Source organism: Leucopleurus acutus, assembly GCF_964270905.1.
Source record: "Leucopleurus acutus genome assembly, chromosome: X".
In the NCBI taxonomy this organism is placed as follows: domain Eukaryota; kingdom Metazoa; phylum Chordata; class Mammalia; order Artiodactyla; family Delphinidae; genus Leucopleurus; species Leucopleurus acutus.
In genome coordinates, this window is record NC_139148.1 from 65,374,711 (window position 1) to 65,392,014 (window position 17,304).

The 17,304-nt window shown below is 37.4% G+C and overlaps 1 protein-coding gene across 10 annotated transcripts in view; it reads right to left on the reverse strand.

Moving 5' to 3' along the window:
* ATRX (ATRX chromatin remodeler) overlaps positions 1 to 17,304 on the reverse strand; it is a 248,863-nt gene that overhangs the window by 214,870 nt on the left and 16,689 nt on the right. For 9 of the 10 annotated variants that reach the window (XM_082865334.1, XM_082865333.1, XM_082865332.1 and 6 more), the window contains exon 2: positions 12,343 to 12,401. The exons of the other annotated variant lie outside the window; for it this stretch is intronic. Coding sequence is in view for 7 of the 9 variants with exons in the window: in XM_082865333.1 (XP_082721459.1) it covers positions 12,343 to 12,352 (10 nt within the window). In the remaining 2 variants the exon portion in view is untranslated. The remainder of the gene's footprint in view (positions 1 to 12,342; positions 12,402 to 17,304) is intronic. 10 annotated transcript variants of the gene reach the window in all.

Below are 17,304 nucleotides of genomic sequence, written 5' to 3' on the forward strand. Positions count from 1 at the left end.
CTACACCAAGACATATTACAATAAAGATAGCAAAAGTTAAAGATAAAGAGAGAATTCTAAAGGCAGCAAGAGAAAAACAAAGAATTAATTAAAAGGGAAGCCCCATAAGGCTATCAGCTGATTGCTCAACAGAAACACCACAGGCCAGAAGGCAGTGGAAAAATATATCCAAAGTCTTGAAAGGGAAAAATCTGTAACCTAGAATACTCTACCCAGCAAGATTATCATTTAGAATAGTAGGAGAAATAAAGAACTTCTCAGAAAAGCAAAAACTAAAAGAATACAGCAATACTAAACCTATCCTAAAAGAAATATTGATAGATCTTCTCTAAATATTAAAGAAGCAAGAAGATATAGGAAGGAGGAATTCAAAATTTGAAAGTAAATCACTTTAATTAGCCAGTAAACAGATCAAAAAGAGAAAGAGAAAAAAAAACCTATTTGTGAAATTGATAATAAACACCAGGAACAGCAAAAGGATAAACACGAAGATGTAAAAAAGGACATCAAAATCACAAAATGTGGGGAAGGAGAGTAAGAAAATGCAGCTCCTTTTGTTTTTTTTGTTTGTTTGTTTGTTTTTGGTTTTTTTCTGTTTTTTTTTTTTTTTTGCGGTACGTGGGCCTCTCACTGCTGTGGCCTCTCCCGTTGCGGAGCACAGGCTCCGGACGCACAGGCCCAGCGGCCATGGCCCACAAGCCCAGCTGCTCCGCAGCATGTGGAATCCTCCCAGACCAGGGCACAAACCCACATCCCCTGCATCAGCAGGCAGACTCTCAACCACTGTGCCACCAGGGAAGCCCATGTTTTTTTTTTAAGAATGTGTTTGAGCCTATGTATCTAAAGCAAGCAGACAGAGGAAGGGGTTAAGATACTTGAAAAACAGAACAAACACAAATCAAAAACACACAATACATTCACAAAAAACAAAAAGGAGAACACACAAGCATAAAATAAAAGGAAATCATCAAGCCACAAAAAGAAAATGAAAGGATCAGGGAAGAAACAAAGAATCAACTGGAAAACAAGGTTTAATATGGCAATAAATACATATGTATCAATAATTACCTTAAATGTCAATGCTCCGATCAAAAGACAGAGAGCGGCAGACTGGATAAAGAAACAAGAGCCTACAATATGCTGCCTACAAGAGACCCACCTTATGGCAAAGGACACACATAGATTGAAAGTGAGGGGATGGAAAAAGATATTTAATGGAAATGGAAATGAAGAGAAAGTGAGCATTGCAATACTCGTATCAGATAAAATAGAGTTTAAAGCAAAGGCTGTAAAGAAAGATAAAGACGGACACTATATAACGATAAAAGGATCAAAACAAGAGGAGGATTTTACACTCATCAACATATATGCACCTAATATAGGAGCACCCAAATACATAAAACAAATACTAACAGACATCAAGGGAGAAATTGATGGGAATACAATAATGGTAGGAGACTTTAACACCCCACTCACATCGATGGACAGATCTCCTAGACAGAAAATCAATAAGGCAACAGAGATGCTAAATGATACAATAGAACACTTAGACTTAATTGACATTTTCAGGACATTACATCCAAAAAAAAAAGACAGAATACACATTCTTTTCAAGTGCACATGAACATTCTCTAGGATTGACCACATGCTACGGCACAAAACTAACCTCAACAAATTTAAGACTATAGAAATTATTTCAAGCAACTTCTCTGACCACAAAGGCATGAAACTAGAAATCAACCAAAGGAAAAGAAATGGGAAGTTCATAGCGATACAAGCCTTCCTCAAAAAAACAATGTTTTTTTGTGACATAAATTCACTGCATTACTCCTAAGTGCATGTGTTTTTTTAGGTTTAAAATTATCATATGTGTTTATAATGCATTATAAAATATACAGTTCATTTATTTCTTAGTATCTGTAATTTCACTTATAAATTAACTAGTAATTCACAATTGGCTTTTCACTAATCCAACAGATTTTCTACACTTCCTTTATTTACCACAAGTTTAGTATTCATATAAGTGTTTAAAATCTTCTAACTTATGTCCTTATTCAAGTAAAATTATAAGAAATCCTTTTAACAGCTGCCCAATATTAACTATGTAAGCATATAATATAAAGCCTAATTCCCTATAAACTTTTTATGCCTTAATTTTACTCCCAAATGTGATAAAGGTCCATACAGGTTTCTACTATGCCAATGAATGTCAACCACTGGAAGATCAAGTGTTAGGGTAAAAGGTGGAATTTTTCTTAGTGAGTCTACGCTGCCTTGGGTTTCCTTACATAACCATGACAAATTTTAACATGCATTTTATACACGCTGGCCTGATTTAAACCTCATGAAACCTCCCTCCTTATTACAGAGAACTGAGGCTCAGAAAGGCACTTATTTGCTAAATACAGCAAGGGAATTAAATAATTTGCACTTGCGTTGGAAAATCAGGAATTCTATCTCTAACCAAAGCCCACCCTATACCACATCCCTTAAGAAAACTCAAGGCACAGTGACTAATATAACTTAATGAACAGAAAAGTAGTTATCACACTAGTAGATAATCCTCAAAAGTCAGAACACTTCAAAGGACTAAGGATAAACTAAGATGTCCACAAAGTGCCTTCAGTTACTACAGCATACTTTTCCAAAGTTTTTCATCTTTGTTCATTGCTATCTTTGTTATCATTTTGAATACACTCATTGATTTTTTCTTTAATTTTTAATAAAAACACTATATGAATGCTTTAAATTACCTAAGTTCTCTAGTTTTACTGTGCATGCTTAATCCACTGAGCTTACTACACTATCCTTATTTGAATGCAGCAGTAACTAAACATAAGGTGTTAACAATAAGACAAACAAATCATCTTAAAATCAATTCCTAAAACTTCCAACTGAAATTGGAACCTGATCCTCACAAAGACCAAGACCTGAAAGATGTAACAAACAAAGGAGAGCACCCCCAAAAAGCCACAGATAGCTATGTCATCTCACATAGGTTCATTTATTTTAAAAAGTCAAAAACAAACAAAAAAACTAACCAGTCAGCTACAAAAGGTAAGGAGCTTAGAAGTCCTCACTCCTATGCTCACAACAAGAAAAAAGATAAACAAATTGAAAATCAGTAAGTTATCTTAGATCCATTAGAGAACTGAGGTCACAGGACAAATCACCAAAAAGAAAAAAAAAAGGAGAGACAGGCAGATACAGAGAATCACATTTTATCTGAAGTGCAAACTCTTCAATAGTAACTGACGAATTATTGGAGGTCAAATACAGATTAGCTTGAGTGTTAAAAAATCCTGGTGTCCCAGCTGGGCACACTTTCCTGGGTTTTACCTCCAGGAGTGCCACAAGCTTTTCAGGTATTCATGAGGAAGACCTGAGGGGAAAAAATCCTCTTGTGCCTTGAGCAGGAGGAGGGAAAAGTAAACATATTAAAACTCACCCAGAGCATTCTCTTTTTAACAAAGTCATGCTCTCAAGGTAAACTACTTTACCAGAGCATTATGTACCTGGAGGAAGAGCAATTAGACAACCTCAGCCTCCTGGAGGTTTCCTGTCTCACCTAAGTAGTGTTGCAGGGGGAAAGGCTAAGAAACATTTCTGAAGGTCACAGCCCAGGGACCACTTAAAAAAGAAAGATGTAATTCATAAGATTACAGATCACTTTCCCTCTCCAACTCCTGGGATCCAATATGGTAACACTGAATTATAAATGAGAAAGCTACAAGATACAGACTCTGTTTGAGAAGGAATTCTTGGGCTTCCCTGGTGGCTCAGTGGTTGAGAGTCCGCCTGCCGATGCAGGGGACACGGGTTCGTGCCCTGGTCCGGGAAGATCCCACATGCGGCGGAGCGGCTGGGCCTGTGAGCCATGGCCGCTGAGCCTGTGCGTCCGGAGCCTGTGCTCCACGACAGGAGAGGCCACAACAGTGAGAGGCCCGCGTACCGCAACAACAACAAAAAAAGGAATTCTTAAGGAATCCCAAAGACAAAAGGGAAGGAAAAAAAAAACTAGGACAAGGGAACTAGAAGAAATAATGTGTTTAACGTGTGCTGTAGCACCTACAGCTACAGCACACATTAAACACAGCCCCATTCCTAGCCAGATTAGCATAAAATCTCACACTAAAAGTTTGATTTCCTATTACCAGAAATATCACATAGAGCTTTCAAAAAAATTACAAGTCCTGCTAAAAGGCAAGAAAAAACCCAATCTAAAGACACAAAGAGAGCATGAGAACCAGACTCAGAGAAGACACAGATTTTTGGAATTATCAGACAGGGAAATTTAAAATAACTATGACTAGAATGATAAGGACTCAATAGATAAAGTAGGCAGTGTGCAAGAATAATTGGGTACTGTAAGCAGAGAGATGAAAACTCAAATAAATAAAATAAAATGCTACAAATCCAACACACTGTAAAAGAAATAAAGAATGCCTTTGATGGGTTCATCAACAGAATGGACATAGTCAAGGAAAGGATCAATGAGACTGAAGAGGAAAGAATCAGTGAGGCTGAGGACATGTCAATAGAAACTTTCCAAACTGAAATGCAAAGAGAAAAAAGAACAAATAAAAGGGAACAGAAAAACTATAACTGTAGAATAATTACAAAAGTTGTAACATACATGTCATGGGAATACAAAGGAGAAGAAGGAAAAGAGAAGAAATGTTTGATATAAAAGAATGGTGGAAATACTTCCAAAATCAATGACAGATACCACAGAAGCAGGATACCAAGCAGGGTAAATAGCAAATATCTACACCTAGCTATGTCATATGCAAACAGCAGAAAACCAAAGACAGAGAGAAAAATCTTTTAAAAAGCCAGGAGAAAAAAAAAAACATCTTATCTATAGAGGAACAAGGATAAGCATTCCATCTTATGTGTTGTCAGAAACTATGCAAGCAGGAAGACAGTAGAATGAATTATTTAAAGTGTTGGGGGAAAAAAACCCCACCAAGCTAGAATAATGTACCCAGCAAAATGATTCTTCAAAGGTAAAAGAAAAATACTTTCTCAGACAAACAAAAACCAAAGGCATTTGTTGCCAGCAGACTTTCCTTGCAAGAAATGTTGAAAGAAGTTCTTTAGAGAGAAAAAAATTATATGGGACTTCCCTGGTGGTCCAGTGGTTAAGACTCCACACTCCCAATGCAGGGGGCACGGGTTTGATCCCTAGTCAGGGAACTAAGATTCTGCATGCTGCAGGGCGTGGTCAAAAAATAATAATAAAAAAAAATTATATAGGGCAGAAACATGCATCTACATAAAGTAAGGAAGAGCGTTAGAGAAGGAATAAATGAGGGTAAAATAACATCTTTTATGTTTCTTATTCTTTTGTTTTTTTTTTTTTGTGCGTGGTACGCGGGCCTCTCACTGTTGCGGCCTCTCCCATTGTGGAGCACAGGCTCCAGATGCGCAGGCTCAGCGGCCATGGCTCACGGGCCTAGCCACTCCGGGGCATGTGGGATCTTCCCAGACCGGGGCACGAACCTGTGTCCCCTGCATTGGCAGGCAGACTCTCAACCACTGCACCACCAGGGAAGCCCCTATGTTTCTTATTCTTAACTGACCTAATAGTTAACTGTCCAAACTAATAACAGCAAAAATGCATTGGATAATTATAGCTTATGGATAAGGAGAGGAATTGGGAATACTATTATAAGCTATCTACAGTACTTGTGAAGTGGTACAGTGTCATTTAAAAATGGACTTAGACTAGTTATAAATGCATATTGCAAACTATAAGGCAACCAATAAAATGTTTAAAGAAGTATAATTTATAAGTTAAAAGAGGAAGGAAAATGAAATCATATAAATGTTCAATTAAAAGCAAAGGCAGGATAGCTGATTCACTTTGTTATACAGCAGAAACTAACACAACATTGTAAAGCAATTATACTCTAATAAAGATGTTAAAAAAAACAAAAACAAAACAAAACAAAGGGACTTCCCTGGCGGTCCAGTGGTTGAGGCTTTGCCTTTCAACGCAAGGGGTGTGGATTCGATCCCTGGTCCTCCCAGCCAAAAACCAAAACATAAAACAGAAGCAACATTGTAACAAATTCAATAAAGACTTAAAAAAAAAAAAGGCAAAGGGACTTCCCTGGTGGACCAGTGGTTAAGAATCCGCCTTCCAATGCAGGCAACGTGGGTTCCATCCCTGGTCGGGAAACTAAGATCCCACATGCCACGGGGCAACTAAGCCCCCGCGCTGCAACTACTGAGCCCATGCGCCACAACTAGAGAGAAGCCCGCACACAGCAACTAGAGAGAAGCCCATGCGCCACAACGGAAGATCCCACATGCCACAACAAAGATCCTGCAACTAAGACCTGATGCAGCCAAAAATAAAATAAATAAATAAATATTTTTTAAAAAGACAAAAAAGGAGAAGATAAAAAACAAGTACAATGAAGAGAAAAGTTACAAACATGGTAGATATTAAACCAACTATATCAAAATTCACTTAAAATGTGAATAATCTAAGTACACCAACTAAGAGAGTGTGTCAGAGTGTGAGGTGGATACAGTCAGATGTCAGAGAGGACTAAAACCAAGACCCAAATATATGCTGTCTACAAGAAATCCACTTTAAATATAAAGACAATGATTATAAGTAAAGGGAAGCCAAGGGAAATGGGGAGTTGTTGTTTATAGGGTGTAGAGTTTGTGTTATTTTTTCTTTTAAAATATTTATTTAATTATTTGGCTGTGCCAGGTCTTAGTTGCGGCATGCGGGATCTTTTTAGCTGCGGCATGTGAACTCTTAGTTGCAGCATGTAGGATCTGGTTCCCTGACCAGGGATTGAACCCAGGCCCCCTGCACTGGGAACGTGGAGTCTTAGCCACTGGACCACCAGGGAAGTCCCCAGAGTTTCAGTTTTCCAAGATGAAAAAGTTCTGGAGATTGGTTGCACAACAATATAAAAATGTACTTAACATTATTGAAATGTACACCTTCGAAAGGTTTATGTTATGTTATTTTATCACAATTTTTTTTTAAAAAGTAAAGGGATTTCTATTCAAGTCCTTTGTACACTTTCTGAGTTGTCCTTTTGGTGCTGAGTTGCAAAACTTCTTTATATATTCTGGATATTAAATCTTTATCAGATATATGATTTGCATACATTTTCTTCTATTTCTGTGGGTTGTCTTCACTCTCTTGATAGTGTCCTTTAACACACACATTTTTTATTTTAATGAAGTCTGTATTATCTATATTTTTCTCTTCTTGCCTGTGTTGTTTCCATCTTATTTAGAGACCACTGACAAATCCAAGGTCCTTATGTTTTCTCCTAAGAGTTTTATACTTTTAGCTCTGAAATTTAGGTATTTTTAGTTGTATATGGTGTAAACTATGGGTCCAACCTTCTTTCACATGTAGATATCCAATTGACACAGCACCATTTATTAAAGAGACTATCAAGATGGGTACAGAGTTTTTTGTTGGGGATGATCAAAGAGTTTTGGGTACACATGGTGGTGACTGTTACATATTGTGAATGTACTTAATGCCACTGAACTGCACATTTACAAATGGTTAAAGTGATAAATATTATGTATATTTTACCACAGTAAAAATAAACACAAGATATTACTTCATACCCACCAGAATGGGTATAATTTAAAAGATGGTCAACAGGAGGTATTAGTGAGGATGTGGAAAAATTGGAACCCTCATACACTGCTGATGTGAACATAAAATAGCACACTTTGGGGATTCCCAGGTGGTGCAGTGGTTGAGAGTCCGCCTGCCGATGCAGGGGACGAGGGTTTGTGCCCGGGTCCGAGAAGATCGCATATGCCGCGGAGCGGCTGGGCCCATGAGCCATGGCCGCTGAGCCTGCGCGTCCAGATGCTCCGCAACAGGAGAGGCCACAACAGTGAGAGGCCCGTGTACCACAAAAAAAAAAAAAAAAAAGCACACTTTACTATTTGTAAAATAATACAAAACTGAAAAACAGTTTTGACAGTTGCACAAAAAGTTAAACATAGAGTTTCCATATGACCCAGGATTCCAAAAAGAAATGAAAATAAATGCCCACACAAAAATTTATACACAAATGTTCACAGCAGCAATGATTCATAATAACCAAAAAGTAGAAACAAACCAAATATCCATGAAATGATGAATGTATATTTTTCAGCAATAAAAAGGAGTAAAGTTCTGAGTCATCCTACAACATGGATGTACCCTGAAAATATGCTAAATGAATGTAGCCAATCACAAAAGATCACATACTGTATGATTCCTTTTACAGGAAATGTTCAAAATATGCAAATCCATAGAGATAGAAAATAAAATAGTGGTTGTCAGGATCTGGGGTAGGGATATGGGGGAAAATGAGGAGTAACCACTAATTGGTATAGGCTTTCTTGTTGGAGTGATGAATATTCTGTTGATGGCTGTACAGATTTGTGAGTATACTAAAACCACAAAATTGTACCCTTTAAATGGATAGACTGTGGTATGTGATTTACATCAATAAAGTTGTTAATTTTTAGAAAATGACTTGGACATTAGCTGAGTTGTTCAGAGATCTTTTGACAGCAATTGCACTAGAATTTAGACCTTTCATAAAATTTCTACCCTGAACAAGAGTTAGGGGAAAAACTGACTCAAACTAAAAGTTTTAACAAGATCTGAGGATATTACTTGAATATCTTTAGCTTTAAAAGCAGTGAATAGGAAGTAATCGATCTGCTATACTGCTTGAATTTTTTGGTTCAGCACAGATTATAAAACTACGGAATAGAAACAGAAATTAAAATAAATCTGTTATCTATATCTTTTTTAAAACTCATCTGTCCAACTAGATAGCTACTTTGGTGCTTTGGAGGCCAAGTAGCAGTGAACACTGATTGACGATATTAAAAATGATGTAGAAAAAGCACAAGTTTCTTCTACCCAGGATCTCACCGTAGGATATCAAGCCTTTCATGAAGCTCTGCTTCTGAAAAATTCCACATTCAGTATTAAAAAAAAGAATCAAGGGCTTCCCTGGTGGCGCAGTGGTTGAGAGTCCGCCTGCCGATGCAGGGCACATGGGTTCGTGTCCCAGTCCGGGAAGATCCCACATGCCGCGGAGCGGCTAGGTCCGTGAGCCATGGCCACTGAGCCTGCGCGTCCGGAGCCTGTACTCCGCAACGGGAGAGGCCACAACAGTGAGAGGCCCGCGTACCGGAGGAAAAAAAAAAAAAGAATCAAGTGTCCACACTTCATGTTCACAAGAGCACAAGGTTTTACAATATGGTTTTACAATTTCTGTTATCTACAATAAGACTTTTCCAGCCTTCAACTCTACCTGAATCTTATTATTGTAATATTCTTTCTATTTAACATTAATTGTTTAACAGTAATTTTATAGTGGGACATAGGAAGGATCAATGTACCACACAGTCTGGTATAAAACTTGTGCTGCAAATAAGGGAAGTTAAATGGTATCTACCCTCTAAATTCTTCAGAGATTCCTCTAGGTATCCTCTAAAAGACCTAGACTTTTTAAAGCCACATGCTTCTCTTGACCCTTGGGAAATGTTATTAACATCTTATACTTGAAGAATTTCTGGGAATACAACAAATTTTTGTTCCTTTACAAAAAGAAGAAAAGGGAGGGGAACAAAAAAAATACTGAAACAGGAAATAACACTGGTATCTCTTTTACATCATCTCAAAAAATCATTCAGGCCTCTTAGCCATCTAAGGACATAAAAATTAAGTATATGAGATGACAGGGCATATCCAGCATGGGCACCATAGAATAATCATCTTAGAAGATAAATTTTATTTTTCTGAAAACAGAATCCAAAATTTACCACAACAAACAAGGCACTACTAAAATATAAGACCTTTTTTGTGAGTCCCAAAACAAGAAGATATATTAAAAGTTAGTCTTTCATAAATAAGTATACTGAATACAAAGAGCCACTAAAAATCTCTTGAGTACCATTGAACATTTCTCTAAAAGCAAAAAGGAGGCAATCTCTTTTTTCACAAAAACTTGGATCTAACTTATTTGAGTTAAAAAGCAGAACAGTCTTTCTAAATTTTGTAGAAAACATCCCTTTATAGAAGTAAACAGAATAATCCAAAAGGAGTTGATCAGAAGCGAACTAATTATATAAACAATGCTTAGATATTAAAGTTATATAAAGATTAGCATGAAGAAAGGACTCAACTAAGAAGAAACAAGAGAAAATCAGTAAGTTCTACATTCTGATAGATGAGTAGAAAATAATCAAACAAACCTGTTCAACATCAACTCTAATCCTCCTATCTCAAGACGACTAGCGCTCCTAGTCTGTGTGTACTCATCCTAACATCTGAGTATCTTGTGCTGTATGTGTAACCTAACTCTATGACAGTCTTACCACCCAAAACTACAAATCATTCCTTGTCCCTCTGGTTAAACTTCCTCATTCATTTCTTTCAGTTGATGGATCCAATCCTGGAAATTTTAAACTAATATCAGCTATCAGAATGGTATTATCGTAAATAATAAATGGTAAATATCGTATCTTCTTTAACTATTAAATGATTTTCTTATCATTCCGCAAGACTAAATAAAAGAGATTCAGAAAAGGCTAACATCCTGAGTTTCTAATTTTCCAGTCCGACTTTAACATCTGAAAGTCATATCAATGTCTTTCTTTCAGTGGGCTGATGCCTCAGTGGAAAGATGAGCTATAATCCAGACGTTATAATATAAGCAAATCAGATACTTGTTAATTTAAGAGATATAACTTTGTTGAGATATAACTCTCTAATTGTTCAAGCTTTTTGGAAAATCCTTTAAAGCATCTGTAAAGCATTAAAATTTCAAAACAAAGGCAATTCAGGTCAGCTTCACAAATATCACTTGCCTGAAAAACTTCCATTTAAACTCTTCCCAAACTGACCTAAGAGTTTTAACCGTAAGTCAGTCAGATTTCACTTTTTATTCATGAGGAGTAAGATTCACTTATTCATTTTACAATATTTACCAAATGCTGAATATATTGTGAGTACGTAGTATTGCAATAAAAAATAAATACATAATACCTGACCCTAAGGAACTCACAATCTAATGGTAAAGAAAGGCTGTTAAGTATCCCAGGAATAATCTAGGGAAGAAAGGGGAACCATCCTTATAACTGTGAATTTCCTAATGCTTTTAAATCTCTCATACATGTAATTTTTTTCATCTAATTTTTATACAGTTTCCTTTAGGGTTAAAACTCTTAACCTTATTTCCAACACCTGCTAACCTCCATTTTAAAAAGCAAAGTTTGCTAGAGAATCAGGAATTTCCTGAAGAATACCTTGGGAAAGCAAACACTGAACCACGGATATTCCCTGTATTAAGAGAAAGGTGTAATGGTTTTATACAGAATCAAGAGAAAATAAAAATCAGTTGAGGGTGAGAAATATGCATAAATATTTGAAAAACTTAGATTTATTCCATTCGAGGCACATCTATCTAAATTCAATATATTCTATTCACTTTAACACAAAAATTAATAAGTGCAAGTATTATATCACTATCTTTATTTTCTAACAAAAGCATACTAAGTTCCCTCAAAAAAAGAAACCTTTGGAAAGTTTTTATTGGGATGAAGTACATTTTAGCTCAAAGGGAATGAACTTAGTTTTAAATAGGTTAAAAAACAAACTATCCTCAGATGAAGCAGAAATGCAATTTTACTTTGCCCATTGTAAGAAAATCAATTTTCTTCTACAACTTGAATCAGAGTGAATCTATATACCTATATATTGTAATGCAAAGAGTACTGAAATCCAATTTAAATAAGATTCTCATTTCTCTTTTGGTAAAGAGGAAAGGGGAGAAAAACAAAATCTAGGTTTTCTGAGAGAAGACAAAGTCACATAATTCCTATATCTATAGCTAAGCATTCAGTGCTTTAACGAAGCCCATCTACAAGCCATTGAGCTAATCATTTAATTTGTGGACTCCTACTCAATTTTGAGGGAGTTATAAAAAGCAAATCTCTCCAGATAAAAATAAAGCTTACGTCCCTAATCAATAAAAACGGAATCAGATAAAGTCTGCAATGCAATCACTAGCTAAATGGAGTTTTGATAACTGCTGATTAAGGTCTGAGATAGTATTAATGTTTTTACAAGAGCAACAAAACCATCATTCCAAGGGGAAAAGATATATAAACAGATTAGATAATCTTTGAAAATACAGTGTTTGGTTTATCTTTAGAATCTAGTGAACTCAATGCTCCAGGTGATAGAAACCTGAGGGGGAAGGTATGAAAAATCAGAATCAACTTATAAGTAACTTCTCTACTTTTTGATATGTACATCAGAGCTACTCATACCTCTTTTCATGAAATTGATACCTAATCAGTTCTGTCTCCAGCTATTAAGTGCATCCACTCTGAAAAATAGAAAAGGAGGAGATAAAGCAACTCAATTTTGTTAAGCGCTTACACTATGCTATACAGCTCATAAAGATTTTCATTTAGGTATTACTGTCTCCACTGCATAGATAAAAGAACAACGCAAAAGTTGGGTAACGTTCCAAAGGTTACAAAGAGAACTGGATTTGAACCCAAATCTAGCCATACATGAGGTAATTCCAAATGAAAGCAAGTTGAGACCGGAGCTCAAACTGTCTGAATTTTATTCCAAAGGACTGGAGAATAATCCATTTTTCCACTATTTCTTTTCCCCAAGAGTAGAACACATCAAATGCAAATGGTCTTCTTACTGAAGTTAAATGACAATCCCTAATTCTTGGAAAACTTCCTGTAATACTGGAAAAACAATGGGTATAGAATAATATAGTTGGGTCCATTTGTATCTTAAGGAAAGCCTGATATTTAATATCTAGAATGGGAACAATTACAGCTCATTTACTCTCCCTTGCCTATAATAATATTCCAGATGTGGAAGTTTTAGCTGATTGTTGCTAAGGACTCCCTCCACATCCTCCTTCCCTAATAAGTCCACTATAGAAAGTGCAATATAAAGAAAAGTGTGAAGTACAAAATAAAATGTCAGGTAAAATCCCACCATGCAGAGATAATCACAGGGGAAAATGTTAGCACGCATTTTCATTGTTTTTAACAAAATCGAATGGTTACTTTACTGCTTTGTAACCTCTTCCCTCTGTTAATACACAGTGAATATTTTCCTGCATCGTTATTTTCCTAAAACAATTTTTAATGGCAGTATAGTATTCCATCATGTAAAGATGCCAGAAGTTTTTTCTCAAGCTAACAGCACTTAACGACAGATATGCTTTTGTTGCAGGAATTGCAGCTGCCTCCTATTAGGATCTGTAGCATGGCTGCTAAATTTTAAAATCAATTTTTATTTATTCAGAACATAAATAGTGCAGAAAAAAAGGGCTATGTGCACTGACTATTACAAAAGATTCACAAAGAGAAATAAGCTGACACACTTAAAGAATTACCAATGCTTGCTTCAGCTGTTAAGTTATAGTTGTCTACAAAACCACATTGGCCAGGGTGAACAACTATAGAATAAGAAAATTCTCAAACTGCCACTGGAAGTGTAAATTAGTAAAACCATTATGGAGATCAATTTGGCAATCATCTTACAATAAAAAATAAAATTGACCTCCTAAAGAAACTCCAGCATATGTGCAAAGGAGACACATTTAAGAATGTTCTAACACTTTTTAATAGCACCAAATTAGAAAAAATTCTAAATACCCACCAATGGTAGACAGATGAATTGTAGTATACACATTCAACTCAAAACTAATAAAATGAAAAGTGAGCATTCCAGATCAGTTTGTTCAACAGAGATATAATGTAAGCCACGAATATAATTTAAAAATTTCTAGAAACATTTTGAAAAAAGAAAAAGCAGGTGAAATTAATTTTAATCTTATTTAACCCAATATATGCAAATCATCATTTCAATATGTAATTAATATAAAATAATTAGTAATAAGATATTTTACATTTTTTTTGTACTAAGTCTTTGAAATCCTCTGAGCAAATACACTTCCAGCACATCTTAATTCACACTGGCCACATTTCAGGTGCTCAACAGCCACAGATAGTTAATGGCTATTATATTGAACAGTGCAGATCTAAAGTTACCTCAAAATCCCCAGAACAATACTGAACCGAAAAAGGAAGTTGCAAAATCATATGTATTATATGGCATCACTTAAATAAACTTATAAAACTAAAAAACTTCTAAATTATGTCTCTGGGAACTTCCCTGGTGGCACAGTGATTAAGAATCCGCCTGCCAATGCAGGGGACACAGGTTCTAGCCCTGGTCCGAGAAGATCCCACATGCCGCGGAGCAATTAAGCCCGTGCACCATAACTACTGAGCCTGCACTCTAGAGCCCATGGGCCACAACTACTGAGCCCGTGGGCCACAACTACTGAAGCCCGTGTGCCTAGAGCCCATGCTCCACAACAAGAGAAGCCACCGGAATGAGAAGCCTGTGCACCGTAACGAAGAGTAGCCCCCGCTCACCGCAACTAGAGAAAGCCCACGTGCAGCAACAAAGACCCAATGCAGCCAAAAATAAAATAAATAATTTTTTTAAAAATCTGTATTGGGGGCTTCCCTGGTGGCGCAGTGCTTGAGAGTCCACCTGCCGATGCAGGGGACACGGGTTCATGCCCTGGTCCGGGAAGATCCCACATGCCGCGGAGCGGCTGGGCCCGTGAGCCATGGCCACTGAGCCTGCGCGTCTGGAGCCTGTACTCCGCAATGGGAGAAGTCACAACAGTGAGAGGCCCGCGTACCGCAAAGAAAAAAAAAATCTGTATTGGGACTTTCCTGTTGGCACAGTGGTTAAGAATCTGCCTGCCAAGGCAGGGGACACGGGTTCGAGCCCTGGTCCGGGGAGAGCCCACATGCCGCGGAGCAACTAAACCCATGTGCCACAACTACTGAGCCTGCGTTCTAGAGCCCGTGGGCCACAACTACTGAGCCCATGTGCCACAACTACTGAAGCTGTGTGCCTAGAGCCTGTGCTCTACAAGAGAAGCCACCGCAACGAGAAGCCCACGCACCGTAACGAAGAGTAGCCCCTGCTCGCAGCAGGTAGAGAAAGCCTGCACACAGCAACGAAGACCCAACACAACCAAAAAAAAAAAATCTATATTGATAGTTCATAAGTGTGCATGTATAACCTATCTCCATATTTGTTGCCAGAAAAATATGTTTATACAATTCACTAAATATCTTCTTGTCTTGTGTTATTAGCTTAGTTTTATTCTAAAAGCACTTAAGGGCAGAACCTAGGTATTTCTGGTTTTATTAGACTCAGTACCAACAGTACCTACTTTAGCAAATAAACACTATTCAGAATTTGTCAGAAAACGTCAAACTTTCCAAAACAATGAAGAAACAATGGAGGACTGAACAAATTCCAGTCTACTGTTTTGAATACAAAGATATAAGTGCTCTAATGCAGGTAAAAAGATGCAAGTTTGAGTAATAAAGCAGCAACATTTGAATAAGACCTACATTTTACCTTATGTATAAATAGTGATCTCTGCGTAACATTCAGAATTTTTTAATTGCAATAACAGTCACCATGTTCACATGGGCCAAATCAGTAATTCCCAGTAGGAACTTCAAGAAATGTTTCATTCTATTTGGCACACTGATTAAATACAGTTCATTTCATCAATATGCCACACCCCATCCCCACCCAAACGCAGAGGCTTCAAATGGAGAAAGGAGGCAAAGAACGTGGCAAGATCAAGAAAGCAGGGGACTTCCCTGGTGGCGCAGTTGTTAAGAATCCATCTGCCAATGCAGGGGACACAGGTTCGAGCCCTGGTCCAGGAAGATCCCACATGCCGCGGAGCAACTAAGCCCGTGCGTCACAACTACTGAGCCTGCACTCTAGAGCCCACAAGCCACAACTACTGGGCCCATGCACTCCAACTACTGAAGCCCGCGTGCCTAGAGCCCATGCTCTGCAATAAGAGAAGCCACCGCGATGAGAAGCCTGTGCACCATAACGAAGAGTAGCCACCCCGCAATGAGAAGCCTGTGCACCACAACGAAGAGTAGCCACCCCCCAAAAAAATGAGTAGCCCCCACTCGCCGCAACTAGAGAAAGCCTGCACGCAGCAATGAAGACCCAACACAACCAAAAAAAATAAATAAGTAAATAAATAGTTGCCTATGTGCAGCAAATTCAAGTTTTGCTTTCTGGAACTTTTTTCCCCAAATATTTTCAATCGAGTTTGGTTAAATCCACGGATGCAGAATCCAGTATATTTGGTATAGTTGAGCAGACTCAAATATCTGTCACGCCCATGCTCAAAACATCCAGGGGCTTCCCATGTTTATAAATAAGGATAAAGTGCAAATGCCTAAGCAAGAGAGACTGCCCTGGTGGTCCAGTGGGTAACACTCCATGCTCCCAATGCAGGGAATCCGGGTTAGATCCCTGGTCAGGGAAGTAGATCCCCCAAGCATGCCGCAACTAAGAGCCCACATGCTGCAACTAAACATGCCGCAATGAACATCCCACGTGCGACAACTGAGACCTGGCACAGTCAAAATAAATAAATACATATTTTTAAAAATCCTAAGCAAGAATTTGAAGGTCTCTGCAAAATAATTCACAGATGACTTTCCAATCTCATCTGACCACAACTCTAAGCTCAAAGAAGGTTCTCTTTCCCCTCTTCACCCACTGAATATTGTTTTACTTCTCTTTAAGAGCAACACATTCAGCTTATAGTTCCTTGTTTAAAACTCAAGAGTACTCCCTACTGGAGTGTAAACGCCTCAAAGGAGGAAACTGGTCTGAGTTCACCTCTTTTTCCCATGTGAGAAATAACAAATTTCCTTGAACAGAGGAATACTAAATGTTTATTAAGATAAAGATAATGCCTGCTCAGGGATTCCTTAAGAGAAAAGAGTGTTGATTTGTTGAGCATTTTTTAAAAGCCCTGAAGTCATTTAGTACAATCAAATATTTTCCCTTCTATCTCTAAATTGAAATATTCAATAAGCTGTGTTGGATGCTCTACAGGCAGCCTTCAAAAGAAATGCATTATTTCATATACTTAACAGTAACAGGTCCAGTCACTGTAATATGAAACATTTACTCTTAGTTCTCTATTTTTAGGAGATACTCAGAAAACACAATGAAAATTCATAAATAGGGTGTTTTGATTTTGAATGTTGGGGGTATCTGAGAAAAGGGGAAAGGCAAGAAAAATAAGAGGTGGGCAAATTCTCTCTAACTCTACAGAAATTAACCAAGCCTAGCTTCAAAATCTCTAAAATGGGCTGATAATATTAGTATTAAAAGTA